The sequence below is a fragment of the Mesitornis unicolor genome, unplaced genomic scaffold (assembly GCF_000695765.1).
Source record: "Mesitornis unicolor isolate BGI_N332 unplaced genomic scaffold, ASM69576v1 scaffold6137, whole genome shotgun sequence".
Taxonomy (NCBI): domain Eukaryota; kingdom Metazoa; phylum Chordata; class Aves; order Mesitornithiformes; family Mesitornithidae; genus Mesitornis; species Mesitornis unicolor.
In genome coordinates, this window is record NW_010194234.1 from 39,870 (window position 1) to 57,834 (window position 17,965).

Here is a 17,965-nt window from a genome sequence, read left to right on the forward strand (position 1 = left end):
CCCACCTTTTTAACTACATGAGTCTGCATCTGCCACAGAAGCTCCCTTGGCCACAAATACCTACTCCTGTAGATGACAGGAGTCAGATTCTGCAGATGGCAAGTCAAGTTGATCACTAACAAATAAGTCACAACTTCTACCTCCAGCCTCGGTAACTGCAAAATCGTGTGAGAGATCCAAGGGGATGTCATCACCTGAAAGCCTCAGCATCCTTCAGCCCAGAGGCTCAAGTATGAACTCTTCCCCAAGGACAGAGCTCTTCATAACTGAGCTGAGACTGGTTAAGAGGAGCCAGGTCAGAGGCTGCCTCTCAGCTCACCTGTAGATGTGGAGCGCAAGGCAGTGGGCCTGCCATCTCACAGAGGATGAGTTGGATTCCAGCAAGAAGCAACGCAGGAACTGAATGAGGGTCTCCTTATCAGCAAACTTGTTCAGTTGGTTCACCAGAGCTGTACACAGCTGATCTTCCTGACTGCCCGAACTCTCACCTAGGGGACACCAGGTGACAGAAGAAAGACTTAAGAAAGCAGGTGAATGGAGTATCTCAGATAGGCCAGTTTCCTATTTTATACATCATAGAGCAAGGATAATGGGAACAAATTATACTGTGTTTCAGGCAACAAGTAAATTTAATGTTTGTTTCTTTTACAAAAATATAACCTAGTACTCCTGACTAACACAGAAGAAAACTGCTAAAATACTTGCCAGTAAGGACTTAAGAAATATGCTACACATCCTGATAAAAAGAAAAGTACCAACCATGGGGCAGTGAAAAGACTCACAGAGAATCCTCTGATAAAGAAAGCCAAAATGGTTCCTTGAAAAAAAGCCAAGAGAGAATTTATGCCCATGACTTTTATAGGAAAGCTTAATTACTTTCCCAGGACTTTGGATATCCATTAAGTAGCAGCCCTGGCTCCAACATAGCTTACAAGTCAGACAAAGGAAACAAGTCTGAACATAAGCATTGAAGAGCAGAGCTAACCGGGTGTGCATCTCCAGGACTTGTTTTAACCCCCATGAGCACTTCATCCACCTACAACTCATGATAGGCAAGTTGGGTGGAAGCTTCTTGGTCACTGGAATAGGCAATTCCCATTAGACAACTTAAAGGCCACTCAAGTTAATAACAACTCACAGTGAGTTTGGGATATACTCAGCACTTAATTGCAGTCCCAACTCTTAGGACGTACTGCTTCACCTTTGCCCCTCTCCAATCTACACACTGTAAAACTGCTCTTCTTGCCTGATTGTTGCTGAAGTCTGCAAGTGTGCAAGTGCCCCTGCCACAATCCATGACCCTTTCACAACAGTGGTATTTATCACAACAAGAAGCAAGCAGTTCTCTCTAAGTAGAATAAGAAAGGCTGAGAGGAGTAGACTTCATCCCTAAAAACACCACAGAACAGGGCACAGCTTCAGCTCACCCTCTCGCTCTTTTTCCTTTTCTTCTTTCTTGCTCTTTTTAGTGGAGGATTTGCTCTGTGTCGCTGGCTGCCCAGAGCCTGATGCTGCAGGAGCAGAGGCAGAAGAAGTGCTTGATGATCCAGAGGATGAAGCCACAGACAGCACTTTACTGCCACACAGAGCACAAGAGAGCAGTTGCAGGAGAACTGGTGACACTCCTTCATCAACCAGGAAGCTGACTTGAAGGAGGAAATAGAGAACAGCTGCAGAAAAATAAGAAGAAAAACTTTGAAGCCTGAATTTAAAAAAAGCAAACAAAAAAAATCCAAACTCAAAACAAACAAAAAAACTTTTGGCCATGACAAGGACCATCCCACAACATCACAGAATCTTCCCGTTCCTACACTACGGAATAACATTTGGGTATGCCAAGGTAAAGTGTTTCATCCCAAATGACACACTGGGACAATGGCAGCGCAGGGAAAAGAACACAGATCTCGTATTCCTGCTCTTGTAAGTTGTCCATTAAAACATATCCCTTCAGCTAAGGAACAGACGCGATTAGAGCACTGTGATAATTAGTACTGGAAACAGTTCAGTTCTACTCAAAACTCTCAGCTGTGTCCCCTCTCCTCCTTCTCTGCTGAGCTTCCCCATCTGAGAAGTGTTGATTCAAAACCAGGCACATGATGCATCCCCTCTGCTCCCTCAAATACTCTCAGAGAAAGAACTCACAGTCATCTTTAATGCAGAATTTCTGCCAGTTTACTGTTCGTTGTGTGGCAATCTCTGCACAAGCCTTTAGATGTTCCATCTGAAAGGCACAATGGGACAGGATTAAACACCGGGTCATTATTCCTATTACTGACATCTTACATAAATGCAACATACACTTTTTCCTAGTACAGTGGCACAACTTCTCCTTACCAAGCTGATCAATGTATCATACTGCAGGGCAGAGCCTGAACTTGCTGTGACCACACTGGCACGCAGGAAAATGCCTTGCTCTTCCAGGAGCTTTTTGATTCCACGAACATGGGAGTCCAAGGTGTGAAGGTCTCTGAGCTGGCGGTATTTATCCTTTGATCCACAGATAAAGAGCAAAAGCTTGCGGACTTGGCGGCGCACGAATGGAGTCTGCTGGATCATCAGGTACTAGAGACAAAGAAAAGACTAAAACATCAGCACTGTGAGCTCACCAGCAGGCAACCTGCGCCAATAAAAATATGCTGCGTTTTCTTACAAGAAGAAAAGATACAGGAGATGCATTCATGAATCTGACAGCTGTAAGGTACCGTAAAGTCACCCGTAAAAGCAAGTCACAGACAAAAGTAACACTGCACGGCAGCACTGCAGCATCCTGAGTTCTGCAATTACGAAACCACTTCTGAAAACCATTCTTTGTCATCTATGAGCTCAAATAAAAAGCTAGTCAAGCCTAATTAAGAAATCCTTCCCCAAACTTGTGCAAACGTAAGATAACTCGTTATCTCAAGTAGGAAGTGACATAACTGAAGAAACTGAAAAGATACACTACAAATACCCTACCAATTTCTTTTTTAAGGACTAAGTTTTATTACCAATAGCCGAGTACGATGTTACATTTTACCATCTTGGAGGTTTTCTACTGGAGTTTTCTGGCAGCAAACATTGAGTTACAGGATATAACAGCAATCTTATTTTTCCTGTATGCTTTCCTATAGATTCCTGTTCAACAGGAATAAAATAAAGCCAATAGTTCACCTTCTTTCAAGGAGGATTAAAAATCAGACATGGATCTGGGATCAGTTCTGCAAAAGCTCATCTCTCCCATGAAAGGTAGAATTACTGGAATTTTTTCTTAAAATCCATAGGTGTATCAAGTTTTCAATTACCTCAGACAGAAAGTAGAACCAGGAGTGATCAAAGATGGGAGGCGGGATGCGGGAGTTTGTGTCTGCTATCTTCTTGATCTGATAGGGCAGCCGCAGTACCATCTCTGTCAGGAGCTGCGTGTAGGCCTCAAAAACATCCGCAGCATGACCCTGAAAGCAAAAGTGATCCATCAGGCTCTGGCACTGAACACTCCCAGAGTGGTGTCATGACAAGCTACAGGGTGCATTTATTGATTTTCTAAATGTGCTTTTTTGCACCTTTGCAACCAGAAGAAATGTTCCCAGCAGATAAATAAAAACAAGTCCATAAATCTGCATGAGAACTTTAATGAGATGGCAACTATTAGGATGCAGTAAGTTAGTCTGTAGTAATAAGGCATTTTAATATACAAGCTTTCAACTTAAGAGACATCCTTACATTTAACTAGGCTTTTTTCACTGCACCTGTACACATATCAAAGCCTCCGTGACTCCAGCAGAATCTTAACATAAAGGCACCATGGTGGTTGAACAAGTCTAGGATTTAATGTGGAAATCCCCATCAACTGCTAGGCTTCCCTGCCACAGTAAGTAGCGGTGGTTCAGAAATTCTGCCTGCCAAGCAGGAGTCAAGCGAAGGAGTAGCTTCCTTTCAGGAAGATTAACACTTCAACCAGAAACAGTGACAGCAGCTCCACAGAACTGCCTGATTTAGTAGTGCACCGAAGGATATAGTGAGCTGGGCTGCTCTGAGAACTCAGAGCAATCCTAGTTGTAACTACACGCTAAGAGAATGGATTTTAATTGCCCCAATGAGGGAAAACCAGTTCTGCAAAGATGCTTTTACTTGCTTCTGTGCAGCAGTCCTTTAACGCAGGCCATGTAAAGCTAACGGCATAGGGTAGGACTCACCTTCACGTACTGGCGGAGGAAAAAAGGACTCATGTCAGGTGGAGAAGAAGTAGTGTGAGGTTTCAGGAGCTGGCTGGTGGCTACAGGCTCCTCATCGTTCTGCTGGCTTTTCCAGTACTCCAGCAAAGACTTCAGTACATGCAGACAGTAGTCAACAGCACCAGAGCTCAACAACGCAGCAGCAGTGGCACTAGAGATGAGGGAGGAAGACTGAAACAAAGAGGAGATGGATTACTAGAGCACCTGGGAACCACTGTGGCAGAAGAGCAGGGGAAGCCATGAGAATCAGACAGCAGTTGCTGACAGTATGGATAAGAGAGCAGGTTTTTATGAAACTTTACAGGCAGCTTTTAAGTTTGGGGTTTGTTTGAGGTTGGGGTTTTTGGGTTTTTGTGTTTATGAAAAGCAACTCAAATATTTACAGAGACTCTTTTGAACAAGCGCTTAGTAAAGGAAAACAAATAAAATCTCCTCTTAAGTCTAATCTCCCCTCGACACATGTGCCAGAGGCCACTCTGCTATGGATTAGACGACTAGGGCTTTTTTCCCTTTTTTTTTTTTCTCCTTCTTTCCCTTTTTTTTTTTAAGTTGGGATTTCTATTTGTTTATCTGGGATTTGGCCAGCTGGGGGTGAATTCTGGTAGAGAAAGAGTCCCTGTTGCAGATGCCGCTCAGAGGCTCTGCTCCACCCAGGTATTGCTCCACCTGCATTCTGCAAGACGATGAGCTTTGATTTCTGTGGGAAGCTCAAGTGAATAACAAAGGCTGGAGAAAAAGCTACTGTAAATAAAACTATTAAAGCAGCCCTGTAAATCCAAACAAACCCCACAGCTCATAAGCTCATTAAAATTTGATGCAGTTCAGACTAAATTTTTTAACCTCTATGCTTTTTTATTAATCTCCTTCCCACCACACATACTGCTTTTTATGCCTTATTACTGTACCTTTTAGCAACAAATATCTAAGGAATCCTCTTAGCGACTTTTACGTTGACACAGCAGCATATTGCTTTCCAATAATCACATTACAAATCCTCTTTAACCCCTTCAGCACCAGCAAGATGCAAGGAGAAAATCTGCTAGACTGTTTTAAATAACATCATTAATGTGCTGCCCTTAGCTCAGTCAGAAACATCACACAAAACAAGTGAATCCAGTTGTCTTTAAATGTTGATTTCCTCCATTCTGAGTTTCAGCAAAGATCTTTTTTCAGAAGTGTCAAGTAACATTACAGACTCCTCACAATTTTTTCCAAAGCACTTTTAAGTGGTTTTCAGTTTTAGACCAGCTATTTTAGTTAGCAGCTTTTAGACCATCTTTGATGAACAAAAGCCCCCCAACCGCATCATCCCCCTTGACAAAGCAATTTGAAGAATGTACCTCACAAATGGAAGACTTGGATCCTGACTTAGTTCTGGACATGAACACACTAAGCAGTCTCATTACCACCAAGTGCACTTCATTCACAGGAGAGCGTTCATTTTTCTTAGACACATCCTGCATAGAAAGAACATGCTTGCTGAATTACAGAGCCGAGCACAATGTCCTAAGTATCTAAATTTCAGTGTTTCGATCCTCATAAATCCTCTCTAATTTAAGCTCAAGCAGTAATACTTAAAAAACAGCACAAATTCCTCAATATGAGAATAGACAGTGGCCTGGATGCCAGAGAACAGTATTACACAAATGAAAAGGTATATATGTCAATTATCCATCACCAATCATGCCTGTTTCAAGAATTTAATTCAAGTGAAACAAATTTTCATGCTCACTTGTGGAAGCTGGAACCAAGAAGCAGGAACCAAGAAACAGAGAGAGTTATACTCATGTAATTTTCTACCTTATGTGAAGTGGGCCAAGAGGTATAAAGTGCCTGAATGTATCCACACAGCAATGTGTTTCTGAATTTCTCTATGGGAAGAAGCCTTGTCTAGAGGGAACAAATCAAAGAGTGTGTGCTCATATCATGACTTACCTTTTTGTCCATGCACAGTTCTGCAATCAGTTGGGACAGAAGGTTATCTAAAGCTCCCTTATCTTTCTCATCATCTCCATCTAGGTCTGTTGTGAGCATCAGAATAACCTGGGAATAGAAGTCAGAAAATTAATAAGACAGATTCCATGTTTTTAAGATAAATACAACTAATCTTTCACAAAGCTTTGATTATCTTGATTAATTTATGTTCTATCCCAAATTCTGCCTGCACCATCACACCTTAATACAAGCATTCAGTATAAACCCAAAAGATCCTCCCAAATGCATTAGAGTTCAAGGATTTTAGCCCTTAGGCTCATCAGCCAGCTCACACTACACTAAGAAAGGGTATACATCCAGCAAAAATCAATGGGTAAGGAATGCTGTGCAACCGATCAAACACTAAACACTCTAAGGAGCTGGACTCACACTGTGACTGCAGGAAAGAGAAAAGGAAAAGCATGTGCAAACTACTACCTGGCAGTAGCAGTAGTAGTGATTAACTGTTTGATTGAGGCTTAACTCGTGAGCCCTCCTCAGTTACCTGCATATAAGGAATGGCCCGGACGCCTCCAACATTCCTCAGCTGAGGTAAGTTTTGCAGCAGCCTCTCCAGCAACATCAGTCGGACCATGTGCAGCCTGGGAAGTCAAAATACAAGGATCAGACAGGAAGAACTTCAGACACACCACAAGAAATACTAGACCCCGCAGGGTTACCAACAGAGCACAATTTATCACATAACTTCAGAGCATGAAGAAATCCTGTGGTCATCAAATCAGCACAGACAGGAGTGACATGACAGTCAAGGGATGTCAAAGGTGCAGAGCAGCTCTGACAACTGATGTTCTTCACTTCAGAACTACACTGTCTAGCATCACTACTTGCAAAATAAACTGTCTAGAAACAGATACTACAAATCAGTTCCAAACAGCACTGTAAAAATGACTGAGCATGTTCCCGTGGAATGAAAAATGGCAGATCTTTCCCAAAGCACTCAGTACTCTTGCACATACTTTTTTCCCAACACTAAATTTCACAAACTCCCAAGCTGTAGATTTTAGTAATTCCCTTGGTTATTAGATGCACGCAGGATTTTTTCATTGCTTTGTACAGGCAGTTTTGTGAAACACACATTAGGCACGTGTTACCTGGTGAATGCACATGTGCATTTTGCAACAGCACAGTTTGCTCTGTTCTGTTTCTGCCTTTTGATTTTTACTATCCAACAGAGTCACAAACCATACTCCTCAAATTTCAGCACCTATAGCCCACTCCTCTGTCAACAATGACACTGCAGACCAGATGTACTATGCTTGAAGAGGATAACAAAGTCCCTTGCCTGTTGCTGGTGTGGACGTCTCCCTCTGCCTCCCCTTCCCCTTCTGAACCATCTCCCTCTTGCTGGCCTGTGGTAGTGCTGATTGCGCCTGTGCTTGAGCTGACGCTGCCTGGTCCAGCAGGGTGGCCCTCAGCCGTTGTGTCCCCATAGGCACTACTGCGGCCAGACACTGAAAAAGAAGAAAAAAGGGAAAGATAATGTCAGCTCCATTGAACGTGCCTTTTGCCTGCTCCAGAGCAACTAACACAGCTGAACTATACTTTGGAACTACAGTTCTAAGGAGACCGTCCCTTTTATTGTTTTCATAAAGCTAGAAAAGAGTAATTTCTACAGATGCTACTTAATGCCCCCAGCATTCTTTTGTTTGCCAGCCTCGTCTTTGTGGCACAAATTGAATTGGTTCCACAACAGTAATTTAAACCAAGTCAGAAAAGGAGTGTTATGTAGAGGATGGGCAGTGCGGACTTTTAAAAATAAGAGTCTGTGATTCATTTTACCTGGGTATCAGTCCCAAGCAAAAAAGAGAAAAATTAATTCTATCCCAACCAAACTTATCCAGCAGTATACAGTGAATTCTTTCTGTCTTGCTTCAGGCTACTGCATTCTGTTATTACAGGCCAGCAAAAACTACTGCAAATTTCACATGTCTGGAGAACTACAAAAAGGGAGCAAATATTCCGTCTGTATGGCACTTTGGCAGTAACCGTAAAATGATGCACGGCATCATCTGTTTGGAACTGAGATTTCTTTTTTGCCAGGGATTACCCACCCCCTCTCCCTCTTGGTAAAGTCCTATTACATTAGAAAACAGATGTACAGGCACTGGTTTGGCGAGAGACACTTACCACTGTGCTCACCAGCTACGGAGTCCACCGCGCTGCCACCGCTCTCAGAGCCCACGCTCCCTCCATGGTCTGCAGGTGAAGTCCGAAGAGTTGAGCCATCTGTCGCAGCTGTGCTGCCTTCATCATCAGATGCTGGAGCTAAGAGAATAAAGAGAGCTGTTACAAGTAAAAACACTGCCTTGATATAACTTCAAAAGATGCACAAATCAAAAGAGAACTTAGAAATGTCCATCAGTACATTTAAGCCTGCTAAAAGCAGTGCAGGTGAGATACCCTGAGAAGGAAACCTTCTCAAATAGACACTCATGCAAGTTACTTGAAGAACAGTATCTGGTTGTTTATAAATGCAAATGAAATACAGTATATGGTTTATTTTTTCTGCTTTATTTTAAGCAGAAGAAATAAATTCCTTAGAAGCCTGCAATGAAAGTCCATCAAATCCAGAAAAGGCCATAAAATATGCTATCAAAAATACATTAAACCAAATAACTGGCTCTTCAAAACCATATTTACAAACAAATTTTAAATCATTATTTAGGTCAAAATCAAAAAAGGTTGACTCCTTGCAGTGAACAGTTACCTGATGCTGTTGTATCTGAGAGTGTGCCGGCATCAAGAGAAGAAGAGCTGGGTGCTTGTCCAGACAGTCCTAAGCTCTGAAGCCCAAGTGCACTACTGCTGCTGCCTGCAAGAAGAAAACAAATTATGAGTATCTTTCTGTGAGAATTATGTCAACTCTGGCCTTCTCTGTGCACTTCACAGCTCTATTATCTTTGCTTTGATGGTGGCAATGTCAACATCATCTGCTTTTTCTTTCCCAGCTTCCTTATATTCTATTTAACATTTTGACTGCCAACAACACCTCCGTCTTACCTTGCTGATCTTGTTGCAGGCTCAGGGCAATAGCCAATTCCACCATCGTTTCATCATCTGCATCTGGAGGAATATCCAGCATAGGAGGGAATCCCTCTGCTCCAGCCAGAAGAGCCTCCAGGGGAGAAGGGTTCCCATTATTCACATTTTCAGACGTCTCCAGAACCATAGATTCAGACTACGGAGGGGAAACACAGTGAGAGCTTTTAGCAAACCACCACCAACTAATAGAGCACTACAAACTCATTTATCATAGCTAAACTAAACTCAAGTATCTTACATACTTCAAAGGGTCCAAAGAGAAGCACTCTGGGCTTACCACCATCTCAAAGTCCCCATGATCAACTTCGCTTTGCTCCTGGCTTTCTTGTCGGATATGCTCGCCATTTGCTATCCCAGAACTCTGCAGCTTGTCTTCCGCATCATCATCATCGTCATCATCCTTATCTCCTGAGTTACAAAGGGTTAATTCACAAATGCGCTCTTTTCTCACATCATCAGCAACAATGTAATTAATGCTGGGAAAAAACCTAAGCTATCCTCCATTTGCCCCCAGTCACTAACAGATTCCATGACAACTGCAATTCACGTCAATGTTTAAAAAGCACCTCTTGGACGGAGAACCGATATCCTAATTTTGGTCTGCAGACAGCTTTATGACTGACTTATACAGACTTGAAAATACGTACAGCAACACTAAGGCAGCCTGGATTACTACCCCCTAGATAAAATAATTGGATTTCTCCATAACTGAAAGGGTAATATCGCAGAGAGATCTCCTCTTTGAATCTCAGGATATCAAAGAAGAGGTGAATGTTTTGTTTTGTTGGGTTTTTTTAAAGAGTTTTAAGGGACAAGAGAGAGCAAAAGAAAGGAGAAAGACTGGTTTTAGTCTTTTTTAGTCCCAATCTATAAGACTAGTTTATTTTCTTGTCTTTTCTGACAAATAAAGTAGGTCATGCTCATTTAAAAGCAGAGATGAATGGATCTTGCATACCCATAGGAGTATTGCTCCGAGGAGACGATGGCAAGGTGACGTGTCTCCGCTTGTTCCTTGGTCTCAGCACTCTGATCAAAGCTTGTTTGCAAGAAAAGCTCACTGCAGGATCCTAGAGGGTTAACAGTTAATCATTAAACTTCTTAAGCTTTAAGTGCTTATTCCACAGTATTTGGAAAGATAGCTAAAAATACACTTGGGACTCTCTGTTGGTCATGATTCATGTATGACATATGCCACTGCCTAACTTCTAAACTCCGTTTCCCCCAGCAGCCATAAAGCAATATTTATTGTTCCACACACAGCGCATGACAAACATTACTAAAACACAAGGATAGAAAATTTTCTCCTTCATTCACTTCTGGCTGTATGTTTTTGGCTGCATGCCTCTATTTTGTATCTGTACTACATATTATCATTCTACCTGTATTTAATTCTCTTCGTATTATAGAATCACAAAATCATTAATGTTGGAAAAGACCTTTAAGATCATTGAGTCCAACCTAACACTGCCAAGTCCAACTAAACCATGTCGCTAAGCGCCACGTCTACCCATCTTTTAAACACCTCCAGGAATGATGACTCCACCACCTCCCTGGGCACTCTGTCCCAGTGCTCGATAACTTTCAGTGAGTAAATTCTTCCTAACATCCAATCTAAACCTCTTCTGGTGCAGTGTTATAGGCTGAAGCAGAGCAGAGCAAGATTACATACGGGGCAAAGTAACATCTGCATGTAGATCTTGGATGCTGTGTGGATACAATCCAGTTCACACGTGCAGTATCCATGGATAATATCCACCAAAGCATTGACTGTGGCTTCAACGTGAGTGAGACCTAAGGAGGAATAAAAAGTAGGACTGTAATCAACTAATCTACCTATTTCAGCACATAGTCAGACATTCCAGGAAGTGCCTTATTTTGTAGACTTCAAGGCACAATGTTAGCACCACAAACATATGGTAGTTTCAATCCAAAGTGAGCTTACACATCAGTCTTGTATCTCGAACGAAATACTGTGCATGCCATAGAGCAGCACCACTGAATATACTCTAACACTGCCCATTAAGACAAATGTGAATAAATCAATCATCAGTCCATTTTTACCAGCACAATACACATCCTTCCTAACAAAAGCACTAGAGCGGAATTGGCAGATATACCTTAGAGAGCACACACTGCACCATTAGCATTGTGAGTCTAGTTTGGAACAAGTAATTTTCTCTGTTTACAAACTTAAGAGAGGATCCTTCAAAATATACAAGCTTGACAATAGCAAATGAAGACTTATGCAAACCTGGCAAGCAGGCAGGGGCAAGGAAGGCGTTTTTGGGTTTTGATGCATGTAGCTTCCAGAAGTGGTTAACCAGCTGTGTAATAAACGTGCAGCCATCTCCTTCAGCGTGTTTCTGGGCCTCTTGCCCTTCTTCACTCTCTGTACAGATAAAAAATAAACAGTTGTCAGATATGTGCAAGGGAAAGCATTAATATGTAGAGCAACCGTTTATTTTAAACGGCTTTTGTTAGAGAGTCAAGGTGTCCTCACTACAAGGACTACCACATGCCCAATGTGTCAAAAACAGTCCCTGTCACACTGTACCAGACACCCCAAGACATCTTCAATTACCACAACAGAAAGCTGAAGAAAATTACACTTATCTACCTGTTTCCAACTGTGGCAGCTTTGATTCTGTATAGTGGACCAGATTGTTGGGTCTCATAATAGCAATGGACCGAGCTGTGATCACCAGCCTCTGAAATACTTCAGGATCAAGGTCCTTTCCTTCTTTGGTTGAGGAACTCAAATACTGAATGGCTTTACTTAGCAATGCTTGATCCTGTAAAGTGAAAGATAACTTAGGCAAAGAAAAACAACAGACAGCAGCACAACAAAGCTTCTGAAGTACAACTGCAGGACAGACCCTGGGGAAATCCAGCAGTCACTGCTTTAACTCTTGGCCAGTGTCAACTAGGAAGGACAACTAATATTAAAAAGTCACCCTGTAACAAAAGAAATCTGGATCGAGAATTGATTTTCACATTTACTTCCCCTCAGGCTTAAATGTGGATGGAAAGACCAGTGCATAAATATAATCGTTCAAGTGGTTAGCAAAGGCTATCTGCAGGCATCTGTGCATTTACTGCAATTACGTTGGCACAGAGCGTAACCACTACTTACCGTAGTATTTCCCTATCACCCTAAGCCAGATGCCTGTGGAAATGGAAACCAGAGCTACACAGTTTGCAAATAAACTTCATGTGTTTCGAGATCCTGATATCTCTACATTAACTGATATTATTTCTGACCAAAATCTGCAAGAAGCATTTTAAGCAGTGAAGCTCTAGTGAAACACAAAAGCCAGCAAGGCAGGCACAGCAGGACCTAAAGGAAAATCAGCCAGCAGGTTTACAGTGCATGGTGGAAGGGTCTTCTAGGGGCATGTTGCATCTCAACCATAAACTGGCAAGTTACAGGAGACAGTGAAATCCTTGCACCATGTTACCTTGTGGTTATGGTATGCTGAGCGGCTGGTGTGCAAGCTAGCCAAGAGGCTCTTCGTTTGCTGCTGGACGCTGGAAGGAGCTGGCATGGACAGCAGCATAGTAGCCAGTTCCTGAGCTGCCACCTTATTCTTCTCCTGCTCCCAAGAACAGAGAAAAAACATTCTTTAGTACATTTACCATTAAGGTGATGCATCAGTGTGATATCTCAGCACACTTGCAGCTCCCTCACCTCCACTGTGCATGCAAGTTTCTGTCTTCCTTCAATATTGTTTTGACAGCCTCCTCAATTTATCATTTGACACTTAAGGAACATTTCACATGTCTACATAAGAAAAGTCCTTTTGAGATTTATGGGCTTCTACCCTGCTGTTTTTGTAAACGAGGTCACTCCACAGCACAAAAATCCCATCAGCGCTAAATGCAAATGCCAATTGTCATTCTAAACTAGTTTCAAATGCTTTTCGCTAAGTCAACTTTCAGATCAGTGCTCTGAGCAAAACGGATGCGGGTCTCTTCCGTATCAGGCCCCCAGGGCTGCAGGAGGTGCTGCTGATCTTGCCCCTCCTCCCCCATCTCTGAAAGCTCAAGAATGTATTCAGAAAGTTACTTGCCTTCTCGTTGACTGGTCCTACAGCAAAGCAGCTTTCCAGCGCTTCTAAAGAACTCACTACTAGCCTGGAGGGAGAAAGGAAAGCAGGCTTGAGTACAGCAACCCTTCTCTCTCCTTAGCACTTTGCTTTATGCAGGCTACAGTCATGAGTAGCTCAGAGACAGCTAACGAATGCCAAGTACAAAATCAAAGCATGATAAAACCTGCCACAGGCACCATGCATATCATTTCATTGTGTTACAGACCAGAGTTAAACCTGGCTCACGCTCACAGACAAACTTAGGACTGCTTTAATAATCCACAGCTGAAAGACAGGGGCTTTTCTCTACCAAAGAGGATAAAACATTTCCTTACGCAGCCTGCAGCAGGGATAACTTGGATTGTCTTGACAGTACCAATTCACCATGGCCCACAGACGTACATATGACTGCAGATCAAGGGTTGGTATGACACATGGGAAAAAGCGTAACCGACTTTTCTAAGGGAGCAAGATTCTACTCGCTTGCTATTTTCACACAGGTTGCTTTTTTCAATTTGGAGTTTCAGCGCAAAATATTCCAGAGGAAAATTAACTCGGAGCACTGGGTATGACCCAAGTGAGGTGCTGAAGTCTGAACTTTTGACAGCGGTGAGGCAGGCTAGTAAAATACTTGCCCCAAGGGAAAATCTTATTTACGGCTTGCAGCAAAGTGCTGCATCCCCCTTGCAGCACCACTTCATGCCTTGCAGTAGAGCTACCTGTAATGCCATCTGACACACCAGAAGGAGCAGTGCAACAGTACAGAGAAAAGGAGGGAAGAGAGAGCATTAAGGGGAGAAATAACAGCGTGGGATTGGATACGAGGTAGAAGAAACAACAGCTGTCTGGTCTGGTGGTGATAAATAACATTACATTCCCCTACCCGCAGCCACACTCCATCAAGCTAGTAGGGGAATATAAGTGGGATAAAAAGACGCAAGGAGGGAACAAAGCGAAAAGAGGAGTCTGTCAAACAAGCAACAGTTATGCTGCGTAACGGCAAAATTCTGCAAACCACCTCATCTTTACATTTCGCTAAACCATCTGCCATGCAATGACCGGAATGTAAAGAAGCAAATGTCACTTGGAAAACAAAAAAAACAGTCAACAAAAGCCACACCATGTGTTCTGTCTCTCTGACACACACTCATTCGTGCAGAGAAAAGGATGGCATACTAACCGGTCCAGGGTGGTTAGGGACTCAGTTTCAGAACTTTGGGGGAGCAAAGAAAAAGGAAAAAAAATAATGTGTAAAGCTCACAGAAAAACTCCCTAAAACACATTCTAAGCAAAAGGCAAATTAAATGGGGAAATTAGGAAGCCGGGAGAGCGCTATACACAGTAAATCTAAGCACGGTTCTTTCTATCTGGGCAGCAGACACTTGCCTAATAGCAAAACAAAGAGAGGATATCGAGGCCACCTAGCACAGAGAAGCCAAGCACATTGCTTAAAGCACCACTAAAGGTTAAATTTGAAGTATGGACACCAAACTTCTGATGGGAAAGCTGCCTCTTGCCTGCCTGTAGCTGTTCCTACTCAAGTTATAAGGTTACTATGCAGCATTCTGTAACGCCTAAGTAAAAATACAAAGAATAATTTTTTGGTTCCAAGTTTTCAGACTATAATCCCACTGCTTTGGAAAACCAAAATGCATGTCTGCGCAGAGAGGGACATCTTGTGGAGATATCACAGCAGAGGAAGGAAGGAAGGAAGGAAAAAAAATAAACACAGGAAAAAATCCCATGAAGCATTAGACAAAATATTAAAGGATGGCCAAACAGGTCCTTCAGCTGGACAGAACTGTCACTTCAAGTCCTGAACCTTAACCTGAACATTTCAGTAAGACAAAATTAACCACTATTTACTCACAGTCAAGCAGCATACCCCTTAAAAGGCTAATTTTTCAGCAGTGCTAGCTCCTCTCTGATTTGTTGCCCTCCTATCCTTGCTGGCTTGCCAGGCTTTCTATAACCCTTATGGCACAGACTGTATGAACTCAACAGAAAAAGCATGAGGTAGATATATTAAAAAAGTTCTCTTTCTTCTGCTAAATATGTGCGGAGACATATGGGCTACAAGGTAAGTTGGAGGAAACTACGTGCCTAAAGCAAGGTCATGCACAAAGTCCTCCTCAAAACCGAACTTAACTCCAGAAAGACCTAAACTTTGTGAGCTCTAGAGAATGAAAAAGGCCAGCTTGAAATGACAAAATGTACCAAGGCAGCAGCAATCTCTCTTAGCTCTTCAAGACTGCAGTAACAAATGAACTTAGCAACACAAAGCATGCACACAGATCTATCCATCTAGTTCAGCAGATAAATGGAGAGTGAGCTCAAAGCCCTCCTTAGAGAATAATCACTGACTTTTCAGTTGTTTTGTGCGTCAATGAGAACTCACTAACTCCCTTGCGTTCCCCTAGTTACAAAAGGCACATAAAAGTGTACCTAGGTCCTTCCTGCAGCAACTACTCATTTTCAAAAACAGAAGAAAGACTGCAGGGTTACCTCTCCAGGACAGTCCCACTGGCAGCAGCAGGGGTGGCCAGCTCCGCGTCTCCAGTGCCATTCCCTTGATTCAGGTTAGGGGGACAAACGTTGCTCACTGAAGCAGATGGGAAATCCTCGGGGGGTTCGTCAGGCCATCCAAACTGCTCTTTGGTTTTGCCATAAATTTTTATAGAATCCATCATTGTGACTCCAGCAGGATCCACAGAAGCCCCAACTGCAGTTATGAGAGAAATCTCTTAAAAACTAACAAAACAGTTTCTTGCGAATACAAACAAGTATAGCCTCATCAGGTCAGCATAGCGATTACACCGCATCATTAATATAAAGTCACTCTGACAGTTCCATCTCCTTTTCAAGGCCACTTTCCCCTCTCTATTACCTCAACACTAAATTATCCCACTGAGCTATTGCATATTCATCCCCTGCAGAAAGAAACTGGGCCATAAAATTATTAAATGACCAGTATTCACCCCTCAAACTGTTTCTGTAGTCAGGCCAAACAATGAGTTTGTGGAAACCCTGCTTACTATGAGGTGAAGTGTCCAGCTTCAACCCACCCAAACAAAACCAACAGGCAGTGAAAGCAAACAATTAACAAAGACTCACTGAAGATGGTTAGTTTTTTGTCAGCCTGCAAGGCTTCTTCACGAGTGAAAGGGAAATCAAACCAACGAGCCCTGGTCATGTTCAGCTGCATGGTGCGGCCAAAGATCTCCAAGTAAGAAGGCGCTCTCTCTATGGCTTGTGTGCCAATCTGGATCCGCATGCCTGTCATCACCATTGTGCTGTTATTGTTTGTCACTTCAATAGTGAAACCCCCAGGCTGTAGGAGACAAATCACAGCTCAGAAAAGTGGAGTCAAAAATTCACCACTAAGAACCTGATGTCTGTACACATGTGCTTCCACTGTTCACCTAACAGCATCACGGGACTTGTACAGGGTCATTTGAACAATGCAGACTTCTAAGAAAAGCCATGCTATCAATTCAGGCAATAACAACACCTAGAAGCCCAACAGAATCCCCAAATTGCCCCATGTACCTTTGTGTTGGCCACATACATGCCAGTGGAATTGAGGCGGTGCTTTATCTGCTGAGCATTATAAACCTGCAGCAGGTCATTGCCTCCAAACTCCACGTCTGTGAGTTGCTGGTTGTGTTCAAAGAAGTCAATCGGGAAGTTCACTTGGCTGGATGTGCGAGTTGCTAAAAGGGAAGAGACAAAATACATTCTAAACAGGCAAAGCTACGGTAAAAAAGCTGCAGAAGGAGCTTGTCTCCTTTGGAAATGCCCATGTGAGCAAGATAGCTGTGTATGTTTACATATATCTACGAAAACATTTTATCCAAGCTTAGCCAGTACTTAGCCCTGAGGTTAACTGATGACTGCCAGAAGTGAATACCTTAAGTATCTACACAATGCTGATCAGTCTTTGCATCTACCCTTGCCACTGCTATGTTGCACAAGATAAGTATGAGAAATCACTTACTAATAGCAGCTGCCTTGCGCTTGCGAACTGGCTTCATGATGCTGATGACGCTGCTAGGCTGGAGAGAGGGCTGGAGCCAGTAGGAGGTATTCTCTACATTGGCCATGTAGATCCTCAGGCTGCCGTCTTCGCACAGGAGGATCATAGTGGTCCTCTGCTGCTCATTGCAGGCTGTGTGGCGGATGGCCACCATGTCCTGAATCTGCAAACACAAGCAATGTGGGTCAAAGAAAGGATCTGGCAACTGCTGCTTGAAGAAACTAACTCTTTGCATTAGAAAAGCTGCAAAGACTAGAGATCTTGTTGATGGAACAAGAAGAAACCACATTCAGAGTCAAAAATACAGGAAACTATGACTAACCTTTGCTTTGGCTGGCAAGGTTTTAATCTCCTGGATGAGAAAGGTGTCCGGCTTCACCATCACCACCAGTGGGACCCCTGTGGTTTGCTGAACACAGCACACCAAACCAGGGTGGTTCATCACCTCAGACCACTGACACAGTGCCGGTGAAGTCTTACTCCCACCATTTGAACTGCAGGAGAACAAGGGCAGAATAACGTTAATTTAAGAAGCAACACAAGCAAAACCACACAAAATTCATCACCGTTCAAATCAGTTAAAGCATCGTCCT

General features: G+C 42.8%; 1 protein-coding gene across 1 annotated transcript in view; it reads right to left on the minus strand.

Moving 5' to 3' along the window:
- UBR4 (ubiquitin protein ligase E3 component n-recognin 4) overlaps positions 1-17,965 on the minus strand; it is a gene marked incomplete at its 5' end in the record, with an annotated part of 71,619 nt that overhangs the window by 28,847 nt on the left and 24,807 nt on the right. Inside the window, 25 exon segments of the mRNA XM_010187724.1 lie at positions 320-488; positions 1,428-1,670; positions 2,143-2,221; positions 2,335-2,562; positions 3,282-3,431; positions 4,173-4,382; positions 5,552-5,668; positions 6,147-6,254; positions 6,691-6,787; positions 7,489-7,657; positions 8,334-8,471; positions 8,914-9,018; positions 9,207-9,384; positions 9,526-9,656; positions 10,204-10,315; positions 10,918-11,039; positions 11,500-11,637; positions 11,866-12,040; positions 12,707-12,841; positions 13,319-13,382; positions 15,842-16,058; positions 16,451-16,667; positions 16,886-17,049; positions 17,334-17,535; positions 17,695-17,866. Of these exon segments, the coding sequence (XP_010186026.1) occupies positions 320-488; positions 1,428-1,670; positions 2,143-2,221; positions 2,335-2,562; positions 3,282-3,431; positions 4,173-4,382; positions 5,552-5,668; positions 6,147-6,254; positions 6,691-6,787; positions 7,489-7,657; positions 8,334-8,471; positions 8,914-9,018; positions 9,207-9,384; positions 9,526-9,656; positions 10,204-10,315; positions 10,918-11,039; positions 11,500-11,637; positions 11,866-12,040; positions 12,707-12,841; positions 13,319-13,382; positions 15,842-16,058; positions 16,451-16,667; positions 16,886-17,049; positions 17,334-17,535; positions 17,695-17,866 (3,840 nt within the window).